This window comes from Hippocampus comes, unplaced genomic scaffold, assembly GCF_001891065.2.
Source record: "Hippocampus comes isolate QL1 unplaced genomic scaffold, H_comes_QL1_v1.1 scaffold36, whole genome shotgun sequence".
Classification (NCBI taxonomy): domain Eukaryota; kingdom Metazoa; phylum Chordata; class Actinopteri; order Syngnathiformes; family Syngnathidae; genus Hippocampus; species Hippocampus comes.
In genome coordinates this window covers 2553229-2578446 of record NW_017805695.1, presented here as the reverse complement: position 1 = coordinate 2578446, position 25218 = coordinate 2553229, and the positions used below count along the sequence as shown (strand labels likewise).

At 40.8% G+C, this 25218-nt stretch overlaps 1 protein-coding gene across 13 annotated transcripts in view; it reads left to right on the top strand.

The window, feature by feature from the left end:
• LOC109523177 (regulating synaptic membrane exocytosis protein 1-like) overlaps positions 1-25017 on the top strand; it is a 79352-nt gene extending 54335 nt beyond the window's left edge. For 5 of the 13 annotated variants that reach the window (XM_019882151.1, XM_019882149.1, XM_019882153.1 and 2 more), the window contains 15 exons: positions 3555-3717; positions 4455-4559; positions 5010-5069; positions 7515-7604; positions 8725-8808; positions 15459-15568; positions 15791-15909; positions 16933-17093; positions 17182-17396; positions 18007-18039; positions 20453-20618; positions 22304-22416; positions 22509-22610; positions 22757-22896; positions 24262-25017. In XM_019882151.1, coding sequence (XP_019737710.1) covers positions 3555-3717; positions 4455-4559; positions 5010-5069; positions 7515-7604; positions 8725-8808; positions 15459-15568; positions 15791-15909; positions 16933-17093; positions 17182-17396; positions 18007-18039; positions 20453-20618; positions 22304-22416; positions 22509-22610; positions 22757-22896; positions 24262-24480 — 1880 coding nt within the window. In that variant the 3' untranslated portion in view covers positions 24481-25017. The remainder of the gene's footprint in view (positions 1-3554; positions 3718-4454; positions 4560-5009; positions 5070-7514; positions 7605-8724; positions 8809-15458; positions 15569-15790; positions 15910-16932; positions 17094-17181; positions 17397-18006; positions 18040-20452; positions 20619-22303; positions 22417-22508; positions 22611-22756; positions 22897-24261) is intronic. The other 8 variants (XM_019882160.1, XM_019882152.1, XM_019882159.1 and 5 more) reach the window with 5 other exon arrangements.
• The last annotated feature ends 201 nt before the right edge of the window (positions 25018-25218 follow it).

Below are 25218 nucleotides of genomic sequence, written 5' to 3'. Positions count from 1 at the left end.
ACTATGGCCATCGAGGACTACGAAGCATCCCGTGGCTGGCTTAAAAGTTCATTGCATGCCAGGAAGTATTTGTTATTGTTAGATTCAGACGAGGATGGACGTTGCATTGCTAAAATGGCTACAAAACGGACCTTTTGATGTCAAGCAGCTAAGACAAGAAGAGCTCTGATGCTGGAAGAGAGGGTAAAAGTGATCAAAATGAAAGACGGAGCAAGCAAAATAAAATACATTTTCCAAGAAATTGATGTAAGTGAAAGTGAATGCTGATCGTAAATTTTGCAATTTCTTTCCCTTTTTTTCTTTCTACACTGACAATATGAAGTGTCAAATAAGTGTGTGCTCATACTTATGTACTATTGGAATAAAAATAGAGTACACAAACGTTTGTGTGTGCGTGTACACATACATTTGTGTGTGTGGGTGTGTGTGTGCTTACATCTGAGATCAAATTTGCTACAGTGAAAAACCCCCTGTTGTGAAAAATTTCTTGCTGCAAACATGATTTCGTTGTAGAGGAGTTTCACTGTAAAATGAATTATAGAGGTCTTTGTTTTTATCTGCTTTAGTTTCCTAGTTCACCTTGTTCTTAAATCATTTCCACAGATGATTTCAACCCTCTCTTGTACAATAATAATCATCAGAATCATTGACTACTTCAGAACATTTCTGTACATCGGTCAAATTCATCACATCACTTTTGTGTCAGGGTTATGGCGAGAAGTCATACGTTCATTAAACTCGTGAGTCACGCACATTCACAACAATGCTGGTATCAAATCTTGAAAATTCATTTTGCAAAGTATACTGTTAATGAAACTGCTAACTGCAGAGCATCCTATGAGAAGACAAAAGGCAATTGTCATTAGTTTTGTGTTGGTTTCAATGTCTTCAAAGCTCGAAAGAAGCTTCTAAACAAAAGGCAACACTAAAAGATAGGTGTGGATGCATTTTAATGGCAGCAGTTTGATCAGAACAAGGCACTATTTGTTCATTCAAACAAAATAAAAAGCATGGAACCGCAATCAATGCTTTTTGTGATGAAAACCATCATCCAGTCACCTTGCAACTTTTTCGGAAAAGTTCCCCTTCTTTCTGAACACCTTAGATCAAGTCGTTCCCAGATGGGCTTGAGAAACAAACTGTTTTGTAAAACAAACCATCTGGTGCGTCTGGGTAGATATAAATGGGAAGGAAAAATGGTAGACCCACTCAAAGAGAAACTAGTGGGCCATTGCAAGCTTTGAGGTATTGCACTGTTGGAAATGAAGCCAGGGACCTTGGGATCAAAACAAAGCCCAGCAAGGATGCACATATGCCTTCAAGGCTGATCACGCTCTTTATTTCTATTTTTATCTTTAGCTGATGTCCTGCTGCAACAACAAAGAATGATTTGTTTTATTATTTTACAATACAGAATAATTCTTTAATAAATAAATAAATTATTCCCACTCTTCAGTTCCATTAAATGTTTGCTCACTGCAATCCAATTTCCATATTTACTCCCCTCCAAAAGCATGGAGCATGGTTGATTTCTTTAGTTTTGCTGGAGGCTAGAGACATTAAATTTGTCATCAAGAGATGAACATGAGACAAGAGATCAAGAGTTGAGTTTTTATTTCCTGATCTTTACATCTGGATCTGAGCCAGAATTGATTCATAACAAAAGTGCATTTTGGCGAGAGTCTTGAAACAGATTGTGACTATTTCATTGCAAATCCTTGACTTGTGATAACTGCATCAAGACTCTGGCCCGCTGACATCACCTTTGCATTTTTCTTTGCAATCCTTTTTTTCCAAGTTCTCTCCACAACACATTCAGATCATTTGTCTCCGGGGATACACTCTTTAATCTCTTTCAAGTTTTGCGAGGTGGTAGGTAGAGGACCCCAAATAGCAGGGAGGCCGGAGGAGCGGGGTGGACTGAGCAAAATATATTAACAAAAAAAATACTGCAGGAATTCACGAGAAAAACTAACTGAAGTACTCAAACGAAGTCCTGAAAATCACAAGAAACCCAAGTAGCGAAAAAAAAAAAACTATGACAGAAAACAAAAGGTGACAGAGCACACAGACACTCACAATGATCCAACCATGACTGACAGAACCCAGGGAACTAAATACAAGCTAAGTGACGAGACAACGAGAAACACTTGGAAAAGGCACAAAGGGTGGAGGGAGCTGATTGGTTAAACACAAGGGACACGGATGACGAGAACAGGGTGCAGACAAAAAGGGCGCATGAGGGAACAAAACCAAATGTAATCTAAACAAAAACCTAACAGTATCCCTCCCTCAAGGGACGGATCCCAGACGTCCCAAAGTCACCCAGCGGCAGCCACATAACTTGGGAGTGGGTGGCAGTGGGACCAGGCCTCTGGTCCTGCAGGGTCCAGTATTGATTGGATCATTCTGTGTGTTTTGGATCTTGCGTAAGGACCTCCAAATCAAAAAACATTTTTTGGACATAACTCTTAAATGGTCAAATGAAAAATAGGAAGTCAAGTGGTAACCGAGCGTGCCTTCTTGTGGACAACTTATTCATACGCCACTGCTTAAACTGGTTCATAGCACACCGGTCGTGACCTAAAAACTACTTGGCATTGTAAAACAAGGACTCTTGTACATCATCAATGAACATTTGAGAGCCTGTCCCAGAAGAAGCCATGCAAGCATATCGTTTTTTTTACTCACAAAACTTCCGTTCCGTCACTTTGGTAAAGGCTAAGCATAATGTCATCAGTCTTTAAAAAACGTTTCCTTGCTCTTTTTTTTTTTTTTTTGCGGGGGGGGGTTGGGGGTTTCATCTCTGTAATTTTTGGCAAATTCCATCCTGGACGTTCCATTTTTCTTCACGGTTTGCCTTTGATCGTGTATCATTTGTACCATTGCCAATGTGCAATGTTCTAATTGATTTTTCATCTTCACTCGGCCTCACAATCGCTTTTCTTACACAGACAGCTCTCTGGTTTTTATGATTGCTCCAAAAGTGTAAAGTATTTACATGCAAAACACACATCTGAAACTGAGTGGACTACACACAATTTATTTCATGAAGAATCCGTTTCATAGAAAGTTGAAACTAAGTGAGGTTGTATTAAACACTTTTGTTTGCGTGAAAAGTGGGTGCATTCAAACATAAGATACAATCTCCTAAATTCAGACCTACATGTAACTGGAAATAAAATCCAAAATGTTGATCTCTTGTCTCATATTCATCTTTTGATGTCCAACCCAAATGTACTGGGTCGACATAAAGGGATTAGCCCCACTGTTTTAATCCTTTCAGTGGAGATGGCATCGGAAAAGTGAAATGGCCCAGTGATTTTGATGTACTTATCATTTTACGAATGTGTCACAAGTAACAGTCTACAACATTTCCAGATCAGGCTGGTATAAATGAAATCCGTCCGTCCACAAGATTAGACATCCTGATCGTTTGCCTATAAGCTCTGAAATAATGCTTGATGCAGTGTTTGAAAGGTTCATTTACCGGTACTTGTGAATGACTAGTTGGCGTGTATCCATCTGCGTTTTACATGCATCATCACTGGCAGCAGAGGGACGTGGCAGGGAGCGACAACGGGAGCCCACGTCCACCCTGGAGGTGCCCGAGCGCCAGAGGACGACTTCTCATCATATACGTTCTCGCTCAGTATCCCCCCACCGCGAGGAGCAGGGATATATGCGTTCCCGCCCAGCCAATGTCCCTGCACAAAGGTGAGAAGTGACATGATTTGAAAATGACGTTTCATTGGAAGGGTCAATGCTGTGCGATAGTGGGCTCCATTATGACTTTAAAAATGGTATCCAAAATGCCAATCGAAAATGTGTTTGCAAAACGTTCTTGCAACATTTTGCTCTTCGTGTAAGTACCAAGATCTTCCTCATGTTAATACCTATAAATTCTTGGACTTTGAAAAAGTACTTTTCTTCTGTAGTACATCCCAAAAAATGCAGATTTTTTTCGTTTTGAGTCGTGTTTTCATTTGGTGCCACATCTTCAATATGTAGGAAAAGGCAAATGTTGCGGTGCCCCGAAAAGAAAAACGGTGTGTTGAATTTACTCCATTTTGCTTGATGAAGCGGTTGCGTAAAATAAAAACATCTGAATCTAAATGGATACTGTGAGTAGTGTTGTCGTTTACTTATAAAGTGTATCCGAACACAAATGATCTTATTTCGTGCAACCACTTGACAAAATGAAATTGAGTAAATTCAACACACTGTCTTTTCTCAGTGTACATGACAGTGTGTGGGAGAGGAGGAATGTTGGAAACCATCAAACGGAGCCCATCTTCTAATGAAATGGCCAACTACTCCGGAACTCATTGTACTGCCAGCTCTGCTTTTGACAGTCTGAGCCAACTGAGCCCAGCCAAGAATTGTTTGCCATATTGCCTGACCACTACAGTGACATAAGTCATTTCCGTCTTTAATTAGATATTTATTTTCAGGAGTCTCGACGATGAGCTTTCGCACTCCAGGCGTTCTCGGTCTCCGACCCGCTACTATGACTCTGCGAGAGGTCACCGCACGGATCCGGAATACCTGGATGACAGGTATTTCCCTTGAATCCTTGTATGTTCACTTATTGCCTAACTTGTATTTAGAGCAACACTGACAGCCTTGTAGTGTATGCTGGAAAGGGGCAAACATTTGATTTTATGGAGTGTGTGAATGCCACTGATGGTGAAACCTCATTCTATGAGTCAAGTAAAATGGTTGTTTTTTTTTTTTTTTTTTTTTGCACAATTGTGAGGCAAATCTTTGCTTTTCATGGTTGGATTGGACCTTGAGCAGTTTGGTGCTATAGCCTACTGATTACTTGTTTGAAAAAGGGTACATTGTAATTTGTGTGTTTTGGCATGCGAGCGTGTGTTCCTGTCTGCATTTGTGTTTGCGCATAGCGTCCTCTCGTTCCAATTCACTCTCTTTTCCCTTTTGCTCTCCTGTTTTGGGGAATTGTTGTTGATTTCCTCATGTGTCATCCATCCCCATGGTTACCACAGTGAGGTCATCATGATCCACCAATCAATGCGAGGCAAAAGTGCTGAGTGCATCCACTTAAGGTAACTTGGTCACTCATGTCATATTCCATGCTATGTGCTTCTGGGTGTGAATGTCTGGCTCAGAAGTTGTACTTGCATCGTATTTCCGTGAAAGAGCCAATGACAGTGTTCAATGTTGTAAAACCCAGTCTCACCCAGCGCATTATCCTGTTGTGAGAAGTTAAAAAGACAATTGTCATACTTTTGAATGCATTATTCATCCTAAACAAACAAACCAAAACATTAGTAAGGATTTATAGAGAGATTACATGTTACACATTGATTATCTTTTAAACAGCTGTCAGGAGACGGGTCAGTCACTACTAAAGCAATAATGTTTACCGCTAAATTGCACCAAAATGGGTTAATATTTTGGGAAAAAAAGAAATCTGGAGAACAGTGGATCTCATTCAAGTAATTCGCTTGCAATGCTGCCTGTAAGACACAGGAGGGCACTGCAGGACAATGCAAATCATTACCTTCATTCGCGAGTGACTCAAATTTTGTTTCATTAACGTCGTTTTCCTGTTTACACTTGTAAAAATATTTATGTTTTGACACGTTTCTGTTTTATACTCGACAAACATTAAGAATCAACAAAGTCAATATTTAGGCTACAATGTTAACAGTTATTCAGGACCTTTACTGTTTTGTCTGGTTTACCAAAAGTTGTGGGGATAATAAAAAAAACAAACAAACATATTGTAGCACTGTGTTTTTAAAATATGAAAGCTGAAGTAGTCCACAAAATTTGAGTCGTTACCTCAAGTTTTAGTCAAAGGGGTGCATGTAATCTCTCAGAGAACGCTTTGCCTCATTAATAGTAAAGCCATACATCTTTAGACAAAATGCTTTATCGGTAAAAAATAAAAAATAAAATTGCTTGATTGCATCTGGTCAGCAAGCTTACAGTATGACCTTGGAAAGCCCGGCTGGTAAAAAAATATATAATAATAAGAATAATAATCACATTTAATGGATATACAGTAACTGTACAATAACTGACAGAATTAAATCCTAAAAGCTGCGAAAGTACACTACATTTCTACCATGACATACTCAACTGCATAAAACCACAGATAAAGTTTATTCTTCATTTGCCCCATGGAAATCTCTCTCTCTGTTGTCCAAACAGCCGCACACAATTCATTGTTCTTCGCTTCTCCTGCAATCTTGTCCATTTTGCCGCTTCTGTTGCTGACATGCACGCTTACCGTAATTCAGGAGGTCGACTAGGCACAGTAAAACCCTCCCACCCAGGATGCCACTTTTATGCAAAAAATACAATCACCTGAAGAGTTAAGTAGAAGGTACGGTGAATATGCTTCAAACAAAACATTAAAGTGTTCCAACGCATCCATAGCAGCGGTGTGGGATGTGAGTCACCTGACTTGACTCGTTGACAATTATAGGATTTGGGACTTGCTCTCCAAACCTGACTTTCAGATATGACTTCCTCCTACCTCTAGTTCACTGCACACTGCACAGTACATTTCTCACAATGTTCCACCGTATTACTGTTTTTTTTTTGTTTTGTTTTTTTTTTGTTACAATTAAGGTTTCTGTCATGCTTAAATGTGTAATTTATGTCACAATTAAAATATGTATGTATATTTTTCCAATGTATCGTCATAAACAACTTTGAATTCTACAATGTCATCATAGTGTGAGTCACATTTAAAGCACTTTTATAGACTTGCTTGTTTGGTATGCTGTACTTCTAGTCTACTACAGTGTTTATTGGAATGGCATTTTGGGGGAGAAAATCTTTGGTGGAGGTGAAGAAATATTTCTTATGAATAAAAAGAAGTAGTTTGAAGGTAAACATTTACATAAACACACTTTTACGAAATGCCAACAACTAAATGCAGCGATCGATGATTCTGTATTGTACAATATTGTCAATTTGATTTCATACCTTCCCTTTGTTTGAAGCATATGGCCAACCTTTGTGGCGTTACATTCATGATTTTCTCAAATAGTATTTTGTGCGTGTCGTAGTAAGTATGAAATACCAATTAGCCGCTGTTACTATGGTTGACGAAGGACATTTCAGTAACTTCTTTCCAATTAGATTCAGTTCTGCTCTATCTTTATTTGCAATGCATGCTGTTTTGGGAAATCTGATATGATCAGTCACAAGTGTACCGTGCAAGCATGTCAAAAGCTAAGCTAAGCTCCATTCTGGAATCCCCGCCCTGATAATTACACCGTCGTCACACGGTGAGATTGGTAACTCAGGTAATTGCACCCTAAAGACGCATCCCGGCCACATCATTGTGCCCTGCAGCCAGGCATGGCTTAGTTCTCAGACTTCTCCTTTTGTGAATCCAACCAAACTTTCTTTTGAAGTAAGTTTTGTGTTTGTCCATTGTTTTTCTCTTTGTGGTTGACCTCTTGCCCTGTCTCTCCTCTCCATCCTCCTCTTCCTCCATTGGATGGCATGTTGTGCTGTGATGCCTCTAGTGATCTTCAGCCTTCTCTGGACAGGGTTAGGAGTGCTAGCACCAACTGTCTGACTCCAGATTATCATGTCCCCTCACCTGAATTGGAAAGGTACCATGCTCTGTATCCACCACCCTCCTCTTGCACTTTTTTCCCCACTTTTCAAAAATATCTCACCCTCAGAACGCCCCAAGGCACTCACTGTTGATCATTTTTTCTTTTTCACTAGTGTTCAAATTAACACTGTTTTCATTCTAATGATTTTAGCAGTAACGTTTCATTGATCAATTACCGGTAAGTTAAGAGTTCTACTAGTGATTGGTGAAAGACAATTGCTTTTTCAGTTTTTTGTTGTACACCTCAACCTCTAATTCTTCTTCTGCTGTGATTCATTTCACCACTCACACATTCCTAATTCGCTATCCTACTTACATGATCTTAATCCAAGAATTTGACCTTCAGTAATTTATGTCAAATACAGTCCTTCATCATTTCCGGAGAAATGTGTCTGCTTGGTGAGACCGAGTTGTGTGACTATCTTGGTTTGCTGTCCTAAACAATTGCAGTTGTTTATGTCTGGTATCCACAGTTTAAATCATAGCAATACAGTAGTGCCTGCAGTACAAAAGATGAAGACATTTGTTTCCTGGTGGTGTTTTACTATAGTCAGTAAAATACTAATATTCCAAGAAGTGAAATGAAATAGAGCTTTAAATGAAATGTAATTTCGTAAATTTGGCTGATTGAGGCGGTTTTGGCTGTACGCTGCAGTACAGTTTCTGAAGCAATGATCAAATAAGGAATAGGATTACCTCTGCTGCCCTCAAGTGGTAGAAAGTATAAAAATATTTAATATCGCAGAGCTCTCTGACAGTGTCATAAAATGTGCCGAATGTTGGGCCGGTAAGTCTGTCCTGTTTACATATGACATAAAGATATAAGACTTGGAAACATCAGTCCCTAGTTTTAGGTGATGTAGCGGTTTCATTTACATCAATTACACTTAGAGTATATAATGTACATGTGTCAATCATTTACCTTTCATCATAGGCATCTTTTTTTTACATTATGAGCATCAAACAAGACTTCGTGTCTATAATATGGATTTTTAAATACTAATGGTGTTGTACATTCATGTTATGTGACAGACTGTGTTGGACCGAAAAATACTAGTGGTTACTCAAAACCATTTTTTTTCAGCAAAGTTATTTTTGTCCTTGTGCACACATAGAAAATCATTGTCCCATTCATTGCCCCGGAGACGTCCTCCGAGCCCCAGGATTTTTATCCAACATGCTTCCCCTGAAGATGACAGGTACCCTTTTGTGGACCCATGACTTTTCTCTCAACTCTCTTGAGCTCGACTTGTGACACCACTGAGTACCAACTTAAAACCTTTATGCAACTTAAGAAATACTTTCATATACAACAATTACTTCCATCAATTATTGCCCTTTGTTTTCTTTCAAACTACAATTTATGTTTTCACGTGTTTTTCATCCTTAATTCTTTGTAAACTTTTTCATTTTTTTTTAAATACTTTTGATGAACTTGAATATTGCTAATCTATTTTTAAATTTAAAAAAATGAGTAGAACGTGATTTTATCTTGTGTGGAGTAAAGCACAGATATACTTGAATTGCGATTTAAATATCAATAGTATTTTTTAATTCATGTATTTTTTGCTCTTCACGCCAGGGAATCCTCACCAGCGTGAAGTTGTGTTCATTTTGCTTTTACATTTACAATTTCTATGTCAGCGGTAGTGACGTTAAATAGTGTCCTTTATTTGAACACATACAGGATAAAATCACAAGCTATACTTTTCCTGCTAGCTTTCTTGTCCTAAATTCCTGGTACTCTGTGGTCACGACTTTGACACAGTGACAGTGTGGCATACAAAGTAGAATTTGTCAGAGTAACAATGTACAGACAAATTCTACACAGTTTGCCATCCACATTGTGTAAAGGTTTTGCATTTGTGCATCTTTCTGCTCTCTTTTCCAAGAGTTGCGCTGGTTTGTGTTTCTGGTTGTGGATAGTGTTGACATTGTTTTGTCTTGTTGGTTTCGTATCGTTTCCTCCCCTTATGAAGCTGTAGTTTGTGCTCGTTTTTAACTTGCGGTAGCTTGGACTGCTTTTAGTGTGAAATTGTGCGCAATTGTGTCTGCCTCTTGCATTGACATAAAGTATTTGTTTTTTATGTTGTTGGTTTTTTTGGGGTGGTGTTCTGGGAATTGCATTTGCAGCTTCTATGTGCGCACATTCATTTTTTGCCCAAGACCAAGTTCTCAACAATGGTTTAGAAGTTTCATTGGCAACAAGTTTTAATATGTGTATGTGTGTCATGACTGTCATCCATACTACTGTTTATTTTACTCTGTGGTGCCTGAAACTCCACTCAGTGAGGTACATTTTATTCAGGCATCTGCACAAACACCCTCTCTCTCTCTCTCTCTCTCTCTCTCACTCACTCACTCACTCACTCACTCACTCACTCACTCACTCACTCACTCACTCACACACACACATATACATATTTTTTGTGACAGAGTCCCTTTTATATATCACCCTGATAACACCCATCTCGGGATGGGCTACACCAGGGCTCGGAGAGGCTCTTGCCCTGTTAGAAATCTGTGTAGGTATTTTATTTGATATTCTAAAAAATCCATCCATCCATTTTCTAATCCGCCTATCCTCAAGAGGGTCGCGGGGGTGCTGGAGACTATCCCAGCTGTAGGCGGGGGACACCCTGAACTGGTTACCAGCCAATCACAGTATTCTAAAATATATCTGAATTATTTTCTGAACTCCCCCTATGTATCCATCAAGCCCCGCTTTAGCTCCAGGAGAGAAGAAATCCTGGCACTGTCCCTGCACCCATCATGTCACGAAAGGCGCTTTCCCATTTGCCCGGTTCCACACTGAGACAGCCTTGCTTGGCCCCGGAGGGTTGCATTTCCATTAGACCTTTTGGAGCCTGAGCGCTTTCAAAGCAACTGATTTCCGGAACCATCTCAAAGGTGGTTCTAAAGCGCCGGCCACCTCAGGCCAACCGATGCCGTGTCATCACTGTTTTCTGATTGACAGAAAGCGATGCAGCAAGGAACTTAAGACGAGCCGGCCATCTCAAAGTCATAACAATATATTATATACGATCAACATAAAATAATTTTACAACAACACTGATGCACGTGTCCAGTTTCATTTGTACTAATTGATGCATTTTTGATGATTAAGAGAAAATATTTTCTCAAGCGTGTGCATTGCTTGCTTGCGGTGTCCCATTCACTTCAATGAGAGGTCTCCAGCAACAGAGTAGAAGCTCGCCACTGCCCCGGCCTGCCTGATCTTGGCCCCCTGCCTCAGGGATGGTGGCTTTGGGTGTCTGCCGAGGGCTTCAGATACTACAGAGTCAGGACGATAAGCCTTCGAATCGGGGAGACAGCGGAATGAATGAGTGACCTCTTCATTCAGAATGAAATCATGATCGTTGTAATTCATCCATGCTGCACATGAAATTGTAAATATGTTTCAATATTGTTGAAAGGCACAAAATACCTGTGTATACACTGTATTTTTGGCTTGACTGTGGCCGGCTGTCTTAAACCTGGAAATAGATATTTTTGTCTATATGTGACAGCTTCTTTGCATTAAATGGGCTGTACTTTGCCACATCGCTACCTCACGCGTGGCTAAGACTCGCTACTTGTTAGGACATGCTGCGAGTAGGAATAATGCAGCGCAAGCTTGCACAGTTTAGTTGATACCACCCGTATCCTTCCGCACGGATTTTGTAATGGAAAAACAACTGATGCCATGTGATGTGGTGTAGGGTTGTTTTGGGCTTGTGGAAAAGCGGCATAATTCTGTTTTTAGCGTTAAGACGGGCGCATCATCATTTTCGTCCTGGGTGGATGGTTTGGCGTGTTATGAATTTGGTAGACATGCGACACCTTACTGGGCGTTGCTTCCGCGGCTCACTCGCTATTTGGGTAAAAAAATTACACCAAAAGATAGACTCGCAAAAACTAGGTACATTGTGTAGCGCACGTGGTTGAACACAATGTTCGTGTATTTGATCGAGGCGCAGGAAGACAAAATTGCGTGGTGGATGTCACCGGATTTCATTCAGAAATATGACAACAGCGTGGGGGAATCCCTCTCAATAATTGTAGAAATCAATTAATTGAGCGAATTATAATAATTATCATCTTAAAAATGGTTTTAATAGCACCGCAGTCACGATTGGGGAAGGAGTCGGGTCACGAACGGACATGGTTGCAAGTGGTATCCAATTGCTTACGTCGCATGCACGGCCGACGACATCATTGGCAAGGGCAGTTTACCTGCCAATGTCATGCACGGACTGCAGCAAATCGTTTTCAGTTTCCGCGTGCACTTTGGCCGCCCTGATTTTAATGGAATTGTGGGGAGCGCGCTTCGATTGGCCAGGAGTCGGCTTGTTCCATCCCACAACGGTGCACAAAGGCGCAAATCCCCGTTGCGCCCAATTCAACCTGTGCAAAGTCGAGCAAAATTCCACAAGAAAGAAAATCCCAGACATGTGCCCAGTTAGACCGCGCTCTGCTCTAGATTTAAACTTTTTTTAAAATTTAAAATAAGATTTAAACTTATTGTATTGTATATAAACTGGGAACAAAAATAGGGCCCTTTGTGTTTTCATACCGATCTGACATAATTTATTATACCGTATTGGCCCGAATATAAGACGGTGTTTTTTTGCATTGAAATAAGACTGAAAAAGTGGGGGGTCGTCTTATATTCGGGGTCTAGACATTATACCCATTCACGACGCTAGATGGCTCCAGATATCATTGAAGCGAATGTTGAACTTGACTCCTCAGGCCAAAGCAAACCCCTGTCACGAAGAATAAAAATAAAAATAGCGGTAGCACGAAGAAGAAAAATAAAAAATAGCGGTAAGAAAGAAAAGAGAAGAAAATAATAGTTTACATATTTAAATGTTCAGATATTAAGATCTGAATGAGACAAAATAACATGCTTTTTCTCTCAAATATATAGTTATAATCATTTGTTTCAGATGTACTGTAATTATTTGATGCATAAAAATTTATTTGGTGTTCAAAAAGTCTTTTATCAAACTTGTCTTATAATCAGGGCCGTCTTATATTCGGGCCAATACGGTATATAATTTAGTTTTTTTCCTCTTCTTAATTACCCCCATTTTTGTCTGCTCTCTGATGCCTTTTGCACACGCGTACTGCATGTGTGCGCGCCAGAGTAAAACCTTCGTCTTATGGGCTCCTGCAGCCTTTTGGTAAGGGGATTCTCCCCTCAAATCATCCAATGAGAAGCAAATGCTCTTTCATTTATTCAAGCCACTGTAGTAGGAACAAGCTATAACTGTTTGATTCCGTGTTACATTCCATTTGACAAATTAAGCCCAAACTTCCTCAGAATAATCTACTCTATTTTTTTGTGTTTATCATTGTTTCGTGTGGACATGTTTGTGTCCCTCTGTCAGCCAGCGGATGTATAAAAGCAGTAATGATTTTGTCATTCAATTTCTCTATTGAATACCGTATTTTCCGCACCATAAGGCACACCTAAAAGCATCCAGTTTTCTCAAAAGCCGACAGTGCGCTTTATAATCCGATGCGCCTTATGTATAAAGTTACAATCTATTGATATTCCCCATTGAGTTGTTTCCCTGTTAGTGTTCCCATGCCATCTAGTGGTGATTATTAGCAGGAACCAATTGTAACCTAAAAGGGTTGTGACCGACACTAATTGAAATGTGCATTCGCCACACACTACTTCGCCACAGTGTTTTTTCATGCCATTTGTGGTTATGTTCCATGTCCGTGTTTGTGACCAGTTCTGCATGACTATGCTCTGTATAAATAAAGCCATATTGTATTGTATTGCATTCCTTTTAGCATAGCGCCATCTATTGAATGCATAGCACAATCGCAGCCACTATTGTAGCTTCTATTCAATGCGCCTTATAATGCAGTGGATCATATGAAAACAGTTATGAAATAGGCCATTCGTTGAAGGTGCACCTTATAATCCGAAACGTCTTATTGTGCAGAAAATATGGTAATTTCAACTTTTTAAATGTACAGTATGTGCTAAGTACTTTCAGAGTTAGACATTTCCACTTTCACCCACTTCCACCATCCATCTTATGTTTGTGTGTGTGTGTGTGTGTGTGTGTGTGTGTGTGTGTGTGTGTGTGTGTGTGTAAATCTTGTTTACAGAATCTGTTTCTGCTTAATTTGCTGACCAATCTACCCCTTGCTTCTCGATGGCTTATATGTTTTTGCCACCTTTCCCTGATTGTTGTTTTAAGCAAAATGTAAATGTTTTTCAAACTAGTGATATATTTTTGGTTGTTTTATCGAATTGACTGAACTACAAACCCGAAACATAAATAAAAACAGAATACAAGGATTTGCAAATCATGTTCAACCTATATGAATACACTACAAATATCCATCCATCCATCCATTTTCCGATCCGCTTATCCTCACAAGGGTCGCGGAGAGTGCTGGAGCCTATCCCAGCCGTCTTTGGGCAGTAGGCGGGGGACACCCTGAACCAGTTGCCAGCCAATCGCAGGGCACACAGAGACGACAACCATCCGCGCTCACACTCACACGTAGGGACAATTTTGCAAATTTAGAGTGTTCAATCAGCCTGCCATGCATGTTTTTGGAATTGGGAGGAAACCGGAGTACCCGGAGAAAACACACGCTGGCCAGGGGAGAACATGCAAACTCCACACAGGGAGGCCGGAGCTGGAATTCAACCCGGTACCTCTGCACTGTGAAGTCGACGCGCTAACCACTGAATCACTGGGCCGCTGCACTACAAATATTTAATGCTCAAATTGATAAATGTAATCATAATATTTTTAAGGCACCAACGTGTTCCAAAAATGCTGGGACAGGGTCATCTTTACTACTGTGTCACCCTTTCTTTCAACATTCAATAAACATTTGGGAACTGAGGACACAAATTGCTGAAGCTTTGTAGGTGGAATTACTTCCCATACTTGCATAATGCGGCACACATTTTTGGTGGGATACAGGTCTGGACTGCAGGCAGGCCAGTCTAGTACCCGCATTCTTTGACTGCAAAGCCACTCTGTTATAACACGTGCACAATGTGGTTTGGCTTTGTCTTGCTGAAATAAGCAGGGGCATCCATAAAAAAGACGTTCTTTGGATGGCAGCATGTTTCTCCAAAACCCGTATGTACGTTTCATCATTAATGGTGCTAACACAGCCCATCAGATGCTGACTTCTGAACTCTGCCTCCATAACAGTCCAGATGGTTCTTTTCCTCTTTGGCCCGGAGGACACAGTGTCCCCAGTTTCCCAAAACAATTTGAAATGTGGACTCGTCAGACCACAGAACAATTTTCCACTTTGCATCAGTCCATCTTCGATGCGCTTGGGCCCAGAGAAGCCGGCGACATTTCTGAGTTTTGTTGATAAATTGCGTTTGCTTTGAAGAGTAGAATTTTAAGTTGCACTTACAGATGTAGCACCAAACTGTGTTTCCTGACATTGGTTTGTTCCCAGTTAGCCTGTTCACCTGTGGGACGTTCCAAACAGATGTTTGCTGAGCATTACTCAACTTTATCAGTTTTTTTGCCACCTGTCCTACATTTTTTGGAACGTGTTGCATCCATAAAAAGTTCAATCAGTTTGAACATTCAATATCCTTGAATTGAGTCAATGAAATATATGTTGAACTTGATTCGAAAATCATTGTAGTCTGTTTTTATTTATGTTTAACACATCCCAACGTCATTGGATTTGGGTTTGAATTTCACCAAATGTCTTGAATTCCTTTCCATGAATATTTTGGATTTAATTTATATTCTCTTGTGTTTTTTCTTCTCTCTTCTCCTGAAATGATCAAATTCACTGTCTGTTCCCCATTTTCTTTGTTACGTAATAATAGGGGACACCTCCAAGGTGGTACACCTCTTAACTCTTCAGTGACATCATCCTCATCTCGCAAAGTGAGGCAGCTCCCCCAGCTTCCCCCCAAGAGCAACAGTGTAGAACAAGGTAAACGTAAACGGGTTTATGCTATTCTCCTACTATATGGTACATAGTTGATTTTTGACTACTTGTACTATTTTAAAGTACATCTGATCAGCTGTGTTTCTTGAAAACACCTCTGACAGCAAAACTTTTATGCTAAACCACGTAGCCATCTCCCAGAATACTAGATGTTAAAGCAGAAGTTCTTACAATAAAATCTTTGTTTTATTTTCTGTTTTTGTCCAGCCCTGGTAGCAGAGGAGCGCGTCCGTCAACTCCAAATGAGAGTTCATTCAAACCGGATGTCAGCTGCAAGTAACTCCAGCAAGCAGGACCTGGATAGAGCACTCAAGAACAAACGGGAGGTGGGTTTCAGGTCGTCTTTTACGTTGGGAGTTCCGAAATAAGTAGTCAAAAATCGCATTATTGAGTGACACAGAACCATAAGTTGCATAGACTGATTTGAAAACACATCTTAATAATGTCGCATAATAGTGAATCAGACTCATAAGAAAATGAGTGTGTGTGCGTGTGCTTGTGTGTGTGTGTGTATCTATATATATATATATATACAGACAACTTACAAACAACATACGTTCCAAACGTTAGCTGAATTTGGTCCTAAGTCGTTATAGGGCATTCTTTAGAAGGGAACATATATTTAAGGCTTGTATAAGTAACCTATATGGGTTTGTACTGCGTTAACAACACTAAATAGGAACAAAACACGATGGTTTTTAAAAATGTGTAACACTGGAGGAAAAAAGAAAAGAGAGAGAGTCACAGCATGGGTAGAGGGTCATCACATCGTTGTCGTCATCGTCACTAACATGTTAGGGAGAGTCTTCATCTTCTTCTTCTTCCTCCTGCTGCTCTTAATAAAGGAAAAAAAGTAGAGGGTTGAGTGAGGCGCAGCTTCTTCAGAGGTAGAGGGTATCGGCCGAATGAACCGATCCAAGGACGATTGGACGGTTCCGTTTTTTTTTTTTTTTTTTTTTTCCTTTTCATAAATGATGCAGTAGCACTGTATTGCATCCTTAATTTGGTTTGCAGCCTTCGTACAGCGCTAAACATTTGGTTCCTGTTGCTCGAAAATTGCAAGGGCTTTGTCAAAAAAAGAAAACTCCTCGGCCAACAATTTCGTCTCAAACTTCTTCATGGGTATAGGTGTGTCGTCTTCCTCCTCTTCCTCGGCACATTGTTGCGCCTCCAACTCCACGAGGTCTCCGTTCGTCAGCTCCTCTCCATGAGAACCCAGTAGTTCCTCCAAATCTTCCTCAATCATCCCCCCCCCCCACATTTACAATTTTGGTTATCAAGCAATTATCGTGTGAATGTCAGTCATGTGAACCACGACACTAACATCATTTATATGATGTTTCCCGCAGCTCTTCAAGGACCACAAGACGAGCAGTGAGAATGCTTCCCATAAGTCCTCAGACAGTGATGTCAGCGATGTATCAGCCATCTCTCGAACCAGCAGTGCCTCTCGGATTAGTAGCACCAGCTACATGTCCATCCAGTCAGAGAGACCCAGAGGACGCTTCAGGTACAGACATTATACGCACTAGTGTTTTCAAGCAGGTTATTTTTCCAATGATGTGATGTGAGTGATTTTTGTCAAAACCAATGATCAGTCGAGCCATGCGTGCGACGGGCCGCCACATTCTGAAGAGTACCAGTGTGAGTGGCGAGATCTATGGCATGGAGCATGCAGATGGCAGCCAATCAGACACCGCCCTCGGGAGCTTGGGAAGTGGGATCAAAAAGCGTCGCTCAAGCCTCAGCCAGCGTGTTGTTGCCATCCTACCTTCAAGACGCAGTCGGAGTACCTCGCAGCTCAGCCAGACAGGTCAGAGACCACCCCCCCAAAAAAAAAAAAAATCATGCAGGGTCCTCCTCTGTAAAGAAAAAAAATGGTGGCATGAAAAAGAAACATCACCATGGCATTTTACATACTAGACCCTTGTAAGGATAAAGCGGATCAGAAAATGGATGGATGGATGGATGGAGGGATGAAATCTATTCCAGCGAAGGCAAACTGCACGATGGTTTGGTCGACAGTCAACCACAGGGCACAGACACACATTCAAATGTACACTTGCAGTCACTGAGTGGAAAAAAAATGTCCATGCTGCCCAAAAAAAAAGGCAGTGTGTATAGTGCTGCTCCATCAGTGACACTACTGGATACGACTTCAAATACATATATCATTGATGTACAAAGTGTTCAATATCTGCTTTAAGGATGCATCAATAGAACACCTCAGCAATTACCACTGCGTTTCGCATGCTCAATGACATGGGCTTTATTCTCTTACAGTCGTGTGCATTTACAATTCATGTGCTGTATCTTCACAGTACGAGACTATACTGTATGTCATACATGCTAATGCCTTAATCTGTCTTTCCAGTACTTTGGTGTTAGTTATTGTTTATTGGTTGTGTTATGTGTTATTTCAGAAGCGGCTGTTAAGGCGGTGGACAGGCAGAAAGGTAAAGAAATGAGAAAGACAGCGTAGAATGGAAAGAAAGTTACAACATGAAAAATAGAGTCATGCTTCAAATCAGATTGAAGACTCATATTGTTTTTATTTCGTTGAAACACCATTGAGGCCCACAGTTTAACAAAATGATGAAGCATCTGGCTCAGCTATTACAACAGAGAAAAATACTGTTTAAAAAGTTGACCGACTATAATGTTGCAACTTTCAGCTTGTCATATTAGAGGTTGCCACATAGAATTACTGGCATGATTTGTTTGGGGCAGTTTTTTTTTTTTTTTAAGGCTAGATACTGCACAACCCACCCATTTTTTTCTGGGCTTCGGACCAGCACTGGCTGAGTATCAGGGCACTGGCCTAGCCAATGTGTCCAAAAAAACAACAGCATGTTCCAGTACGCAATCAGTGCTTCGAGTTAAATGTTTTTCTTTTTTAATACATTGTGCGCATATATAATCCAGGCAGAAATTGACAGCAAGAGATGGCATGAAGTTCACCAGAGCTGAATTTCATCATTACTCCCAGCCCTTCTTGACCTCTGTCTTTCAGCACGCTTCCTTACTCCATCCTCTTCAACAACATTATTTGGGTTATTCCAAGAAGCCGAGAAGTCGGAAATATCCAACCTATGATAAGGAAATGCACTCAAATATTATACTGTATAAAGTGACGCTAAGCATTTGATTTATTCCTTTGACTGGTAAATTAATCAATTTTTACCTATTTAGAATATTATTTATCACCATGTTTTTTGTTGATTTGAGTGATACACTTTGATGGCACAATGTGGGATATTTCCAACTTCCCAGAAGTCCTTAAATGCAGCAAAAGGTGGTTCAGTTCTGGAAGAAGCCGACAAAATTGATGTTTGGTGGCAATATTGTTTGGATTTCTTAATTTATTTTCTATTGTCTTGTCGGGCTGAACGGTTATGGAAAATATTCTAATTGCAATTTTTTTCCACAAAATTGCAATTTGCGATTTTATTTTTTTCATCGAGGTCCTTTCCTAATGTATTTCAGAACAATTCATCTTAACTAGGACAAACAAAATCAGATCTATTATACACTTTAGGATACGGATAAAGCAGACAAAGCATTAATTAATATCAAAGTTTCCTGTGATTATGTATGTAGTGGAAGCTTACTTAATACTTTGACGTGCAATTTGGTAAGCCTTCACAATGACAACATAATTCTGCCATAAAAGTGTGGTGTGAACAAGTATTTACTCGACCGTGAATGAGTCAGGTATGGAAGAGTGGATCTGCCATCATGGAATAAAAACATTTTGACTGGCAAATATGCTCAAACGTACTTGAGAGTACGTTCGGACATATTTTAGTCCTTTAAAATGTACTCGCAAGTACGTTGAAATGTACTTGCAAATCTTTTAATATCTGAGCGCTTCACAACTTTGCACCACACACTATCGTCTCAATATCAGAGACGCGTAAATTGAACTGAACCGTTTTCTAGTACATGGGCGGCACATAGAAAAAACAAAATAAAAAAATACATGGGCAGCACATTAAAAAAAAAGAAATTTAAAACATATGGGCGACACACATTTAACAGTCTTCGGATATTCATTTCCACACACACGACCTCCGACATATGACGGTAGCCAAAACATGACAAAATACACAACATGCATTCACGGTGAGAGTTTTTTGTTTCACAAATGGGGATTTTTTTTTTTTTAAACTTGCGAGGCGAAAAAGCTGAAGCATGTTATGAATATTCGCCTTACTGTCTCATGGGACGGAAACCTACTGAACGCGAGCGATTACGCCTGCTGTGAAAACCCCCTCAACACCTCCCCCCCTCCGCTTCTCAATACAGTAATGACCCATCAAATCGAAGTCTGCGATTACAAAATCATGTTTTATCACGATTATATTGCGAATGCAATTAATCGTTTGGCCATAATTGTCTCGAAACAATTACCTGAATGTCTGGATCAATCAAAACTGATGGCTTTTGGAAAGGTCTGAACCAATCATTTTTGGATGCACAGTGCTGATTGCATGATTTCCTTTTCTCTTTAAGTGTCACCTTTCAAACATGAGAAAACTCATAACTGTATGCTGTGGTAATAGGGACTATTACCACTTACAGTCGTGACCCCGCCATGTAAAATTTTACGTTTCAAAGTTTCAAGATGTGCAAATTGGTCGAGACTGTATCTTATCACATGGAGGATTTGTTGGCCTGCGATGTTATGCATACCCTGTTATCAAGCTTGTCAGGCCTACCTTCAAATCAACATGATAACCAGAAACTTAGAAAGTCTAGACACATGTACGTCTATTAGACTGTAAGAATGAGATAACACATTACGCACTTAGAATAACACATGCAAATATTCAGAACGCTAAAGGCATTTTTCTTTTTGTACTGCAGAGGCGCCAGCAGGTAAGAAGGTGGCTAAGGCTGGCAGCAGCAGTATCCAACGGAGCGTCGAGACGGGCATGGCAGTGGAGTACCCTCGAGGAGGCTCAGCTATGAACCGTCAGGCCAGTCGAGAATCCACTGATGGCAGCATGAACAGCTACAGCTCTGAGGGAAAGTAAGTACAGTTGCAAGAAAACCAAATTGAATCCTATGGAATTACCCGGATTTATGCATAAATTGGTCATGCAGCGTGATCTGATCATTATCTCAAGTCACAACAACAGTCTGCTTCAACTAATGATATTTCCACTCCCAACTCAAGTCTAGCGCAAAGTGCAGTCTGTGTGCATGGGTGGAGATTTCATTCTTTTGGTATTTTGCTAGACTTTGCATGGGCGGCACTGGGCATAAAGGGGCGCTTGCGCCGTTGTGGGATGGAAGTAGCTTTTTACCAGCCAACTGTAGCGCAATCCCTCATTTGCATTAAAATTAGTGCGGACAGAGTGCAGTGTGCTCGAGTACGCTGTGCTTTATTCAACTTCCATATCCGGATCCGGATCCCTCGTCATACCCTGGCCAATGGTAGAATCCAGGGTTGGGTTTTTTCTGCTTTGGTCCACTAAATCCATCTGCATTGTATCATCACAGCTAGCTAGCACTAAGATAACCGGTCATCTCCCAACCAAACGGCCTTCATATGCTGCTGTGACGGCGTGAGAGGCCAGCAGTGAATTAACAGGGGTGGGGATACTCTGCTCAGTTGGGCTTTATTGACCGACTGCTGAAACGGTTGACTTTAATGTTCATTAGCAAGCAAATATTCCCATACACATGCAAACGCTTCTCTGCGTTGCACTCGAATGTAGCGTGTTTTGACGTATGTGCACCCCTCACGTACATGCATCACGTTATACATCAGTGTTGCCACCCAAATATTTGAGACAATACATGGGACAATAAGTTATGACCCGTTCTGACTCAGATCAAAAAATTTGGATTTGGCATTCATTTTTAACGGCCTTTTCGCATCTCAGTTCAAGTCACCACCATGACGTGATTGGATGTTCTTTCAGACATTAACTCGATGTACGCGCCTCCGCCTGTCTTCGTTTTTTTTTTTAGCTGTGGCAACTGTATATTGTTTGTCTTTCACTGTTACAAGTAGGGCGTTTGTGAAATTCGCTGATGACTGGTGGGACTATTTAAGACTACTTTTCAGTTCATGTTAGAGGGAGTCTTTTCAGGCAGATGTGTATTTCTTGCATTTGAGCATAGACCAGGATATTTTGCAAGTGACCGTGCTACCTGTCTCATTTTGAGTAAAAATATTTCTACTCTTGAGAGGCACTGCTGCTACTTTAATGCGCTGATTGACTACCTGTTGATTTCAACGAGGTGCCCGTGTTATTAACGCCAAAACGGGTGATTGGCGATGGATCTTCTTTCTACCCATTATCTTGCTGCTGTGGACTGTAAATTTCCCCATTGTGGGACAAATAAAGGATATCTTATCTTATCTTATCTTATCTTATCAACTTCAAGTTATCACCGTCGCTACAAGAGTGGGAAAGTCGATGCTAGGCGCTTCAACCCCTATCATACACTGGAACAGCAATGATGCCAGGATGACGTCACAATATTTTCAAATTAAAGGAGGATGTTAAACAATATGATCTAGTTCCAATAATGACATCGGCTCCAATAAATCATGAACTACAAACACACAAAAGTGAAACATGATCTGATGAAAACCATGACCGGTGTTCTGCTCACAATCATCATCTCAGCAGGAGTGAGCTAATGCATTGTGTGCATGTGTGTGTGTGTCTGTCTGTATTTTTGTATGTATGTATGTATCAGTCTTATCTTCTCAGGAATGAGGTTGGGGGCTGACAGCCAGTTCAGTGACTTCCTAGATGGTCTAGGACCCGGTCAGCTGGTTGGCCGGCAAACACTGGCAACACCCGCAATGGGTGAGCGTTACTCCGGTCATTTTACTACTGTCACCAACAGGCCTTTTTCTTTGTATTGTTTTGTTTTCGATGTTCATTTCCCACATGTGCAGGTGATGTTCAAATTGGTTTGATGGACAAGAAAGGACAGTTGGAGGTGGAGGTGATCAGGGCACGAGGCCTTACCCCCAAACCAGGCTCCAAATCCCTCCCAGGTTACCAACATTTCTGTCGTCTCTTTGTTCTCATGACATTGCCGTCTTCTTAAACTACTTCCCCATATTCGCAGTTGCTTTTTCCATTCCATCATCCCGTTCTGCCTATTTTTGTAATCCATCTAACTTCGTTGCCGCATCAACAGCCCCCTACGTCAAGGTGTATCTGCTGGATAGTGGAACTTGTAAAGCCAAAAAGAAAACTAAGATTGCACGAAAGACCCTGGAGCCTCTCTACCAGCAGCATCTGCTATTTGATGAGAGTCCACAGGGCAAGGTGCTTCAGGTAAAATCCCCCGAGTATGCGTGTGTGTGTGTGCGAGCGTGCACGTGTGTGTGTGCGAGCGTGCACGTGTGGGTGTGCACGCGCGTGTATGTGTACGTGTTACTGACTGAACCGTCAAAAATAGCTTCTCATTTCAAATGTATCAATCAGAATGTCTTGACCATATGTAAATGACATTATTCATTATTTACAGAATGAAGGGTTTTTTTTTAATCATTTCTTCTTTGTTTTTGTCTGCTTGCAAGTGTCACTCGATTTTCTGTTGGACTAAGGACTGTGGTGTGTGGTTTTTGTTTTACATTGTCCCGTGTGTGACTCGCCAGCATTGTGCCGCTCTCCCCTCAACTCATTACATGCACTTGTGTGCCACCGCCTCTTTGTAATTTGTCTATTTCAGGGATATTCGCATAAAAATAGTCCAGGAAATTTCTTAAAATCAAATTACAGAAAAAAAGATCATTCAAAGCACGTATTACATTTTGGTCCCCAATTTTTTTTTCTTTGTCCGTGGTATCTCCGTCTGTTTGTTATAATCAGCTGAAATATGAATTTAGAAAAACTTCCAAATTCTTATTCTGACATTTTATTATTGATTGTCAAAATGAAATATAAGGACTGAAAAGCATTTATTGAATTCAAGTCCAGCACTGAAAAATATTCCTGTTAAAAATGTGGTTTATCCGTTGTTGTTTTGTCTCACCCTTTTTTGTTCTGCGGTTGTGACTGTGAGCGCCTGATTCTTGCCCTTGTTCTGCTTTAGTTTGTTTAATTATATTGCAATAATAGTGGTACCTTGACTTAGGAGTGCCGACAATTTCAGATATCTTTTTTTGGTTGGGGTTGTAAATTAGCCCTCAGTATGGCTCCCAAGAAAGCGAAAAGTGTAAGTGATTGTGCTATTTGAAGCCCTGGTAAGTGCCGCGCTTGCGTGACGGTGATGGATGTACTTTCACTGGCAAGGTTACACGCGTGTTGCCCGTTTTTTTATTGTGTGTTTCCCATGTTCTTATTCACCTGTTTCTTGTGAAGAACTGTAAACAGTTTGTTTCGCAGTCCAGGGGTCCCCCTTGTCGAATCCCATTCCTTCCACTGTGGAAATGCTGCGCTCACGTCCATCACTGCTGGTGCAAATAATAAGAGTACTGTCAAGCAAGCCAACTCATTTTTGGAATTCATTTAGGTTACTTTCATGAACACAGAAACGGACTAATGTGTGTGAAAGCCAGCGTTATGGCCTCGGAATGAATTGAACTCTTAAATCAAGATACCACTGTGTATGGTAATTTGGAAATCATGTTTTCGTACTTGTGTGCTTTTTGCCTCCACCAAACCACACTGTGGTGACTCCACTCTTCTCTCCTCCAGGTGATAGTGTGGGGGGACTATGGACGATTGGACCACAAATGTTTTATGGGTGTAGCACAGATCTTATTGGAAGATTTGGACCTATCAAGCACGGTGATTGGATGGTACAAACTTTTTCCACCATCCTCGTTGGTAGACCCCACTCTAGCTCCGCTCACGCGACTGGCATCTCAGACATCATTGGAGAGCTCAGGACCACCCCCGGGTGTTCGGTCCTAGTGACCGCGATGACGTCGAGCGTCAATAGAGGAACATAACTATTGGACCACAATGGAGCAGAGCGTGGCAACAGGACAAGAAGACCTTGGTCTACCAATAAAAAGCCACAAGGAGAGTCAGGGAACAAAAGGTACTAGAGAGCAGGTGGAAAAAAACTAGCTAATCAAAGCTTAGTCGGAGTCTGACAATCATTTCTCACACCTTTACTTCTTTATCAACTTCTACTTGAGCCTTTTCTTTGTAAAAGTTTGCCTTCATTTGTTCCTCCAAGATGGAGATTTTCTTTCCACTTTATCGATTCTCTTTTGTGTGACTTTATTTTTGTTCACCCGATCAAAGTCCTTCACTAGCCGGGAGTGCTATCAACACTGTGGGGGAATTGGTCAAAGTTCAAACTGACACACCTTCATACGGGTGAATGGCTGCATGAGACGTCCATTGGCGTTGAAACAGTGGAAGTGTAGCTGAGCACGAGGGGCTGCCGTTTGGCATTGTGTAGAAAACTTTTTAAGTTAAAGCAGCCTGTACACACACACACACGCACACACACGCGCGCACACACACAAACAGTCATCCCTTGCCCTGTGAGCACAAGTATAGCTTGTATTTTTTTTTTGATAGAGGCAAAAAGGTTTTGTTCTTTGTCTGAACAAAAGAAAAAGAGGCCAAATTTATTATGTGCTTTGTATATTTTATTTTGACTGTGTGTCTTTGTTTAGCCTAAATTTCAGAATGATA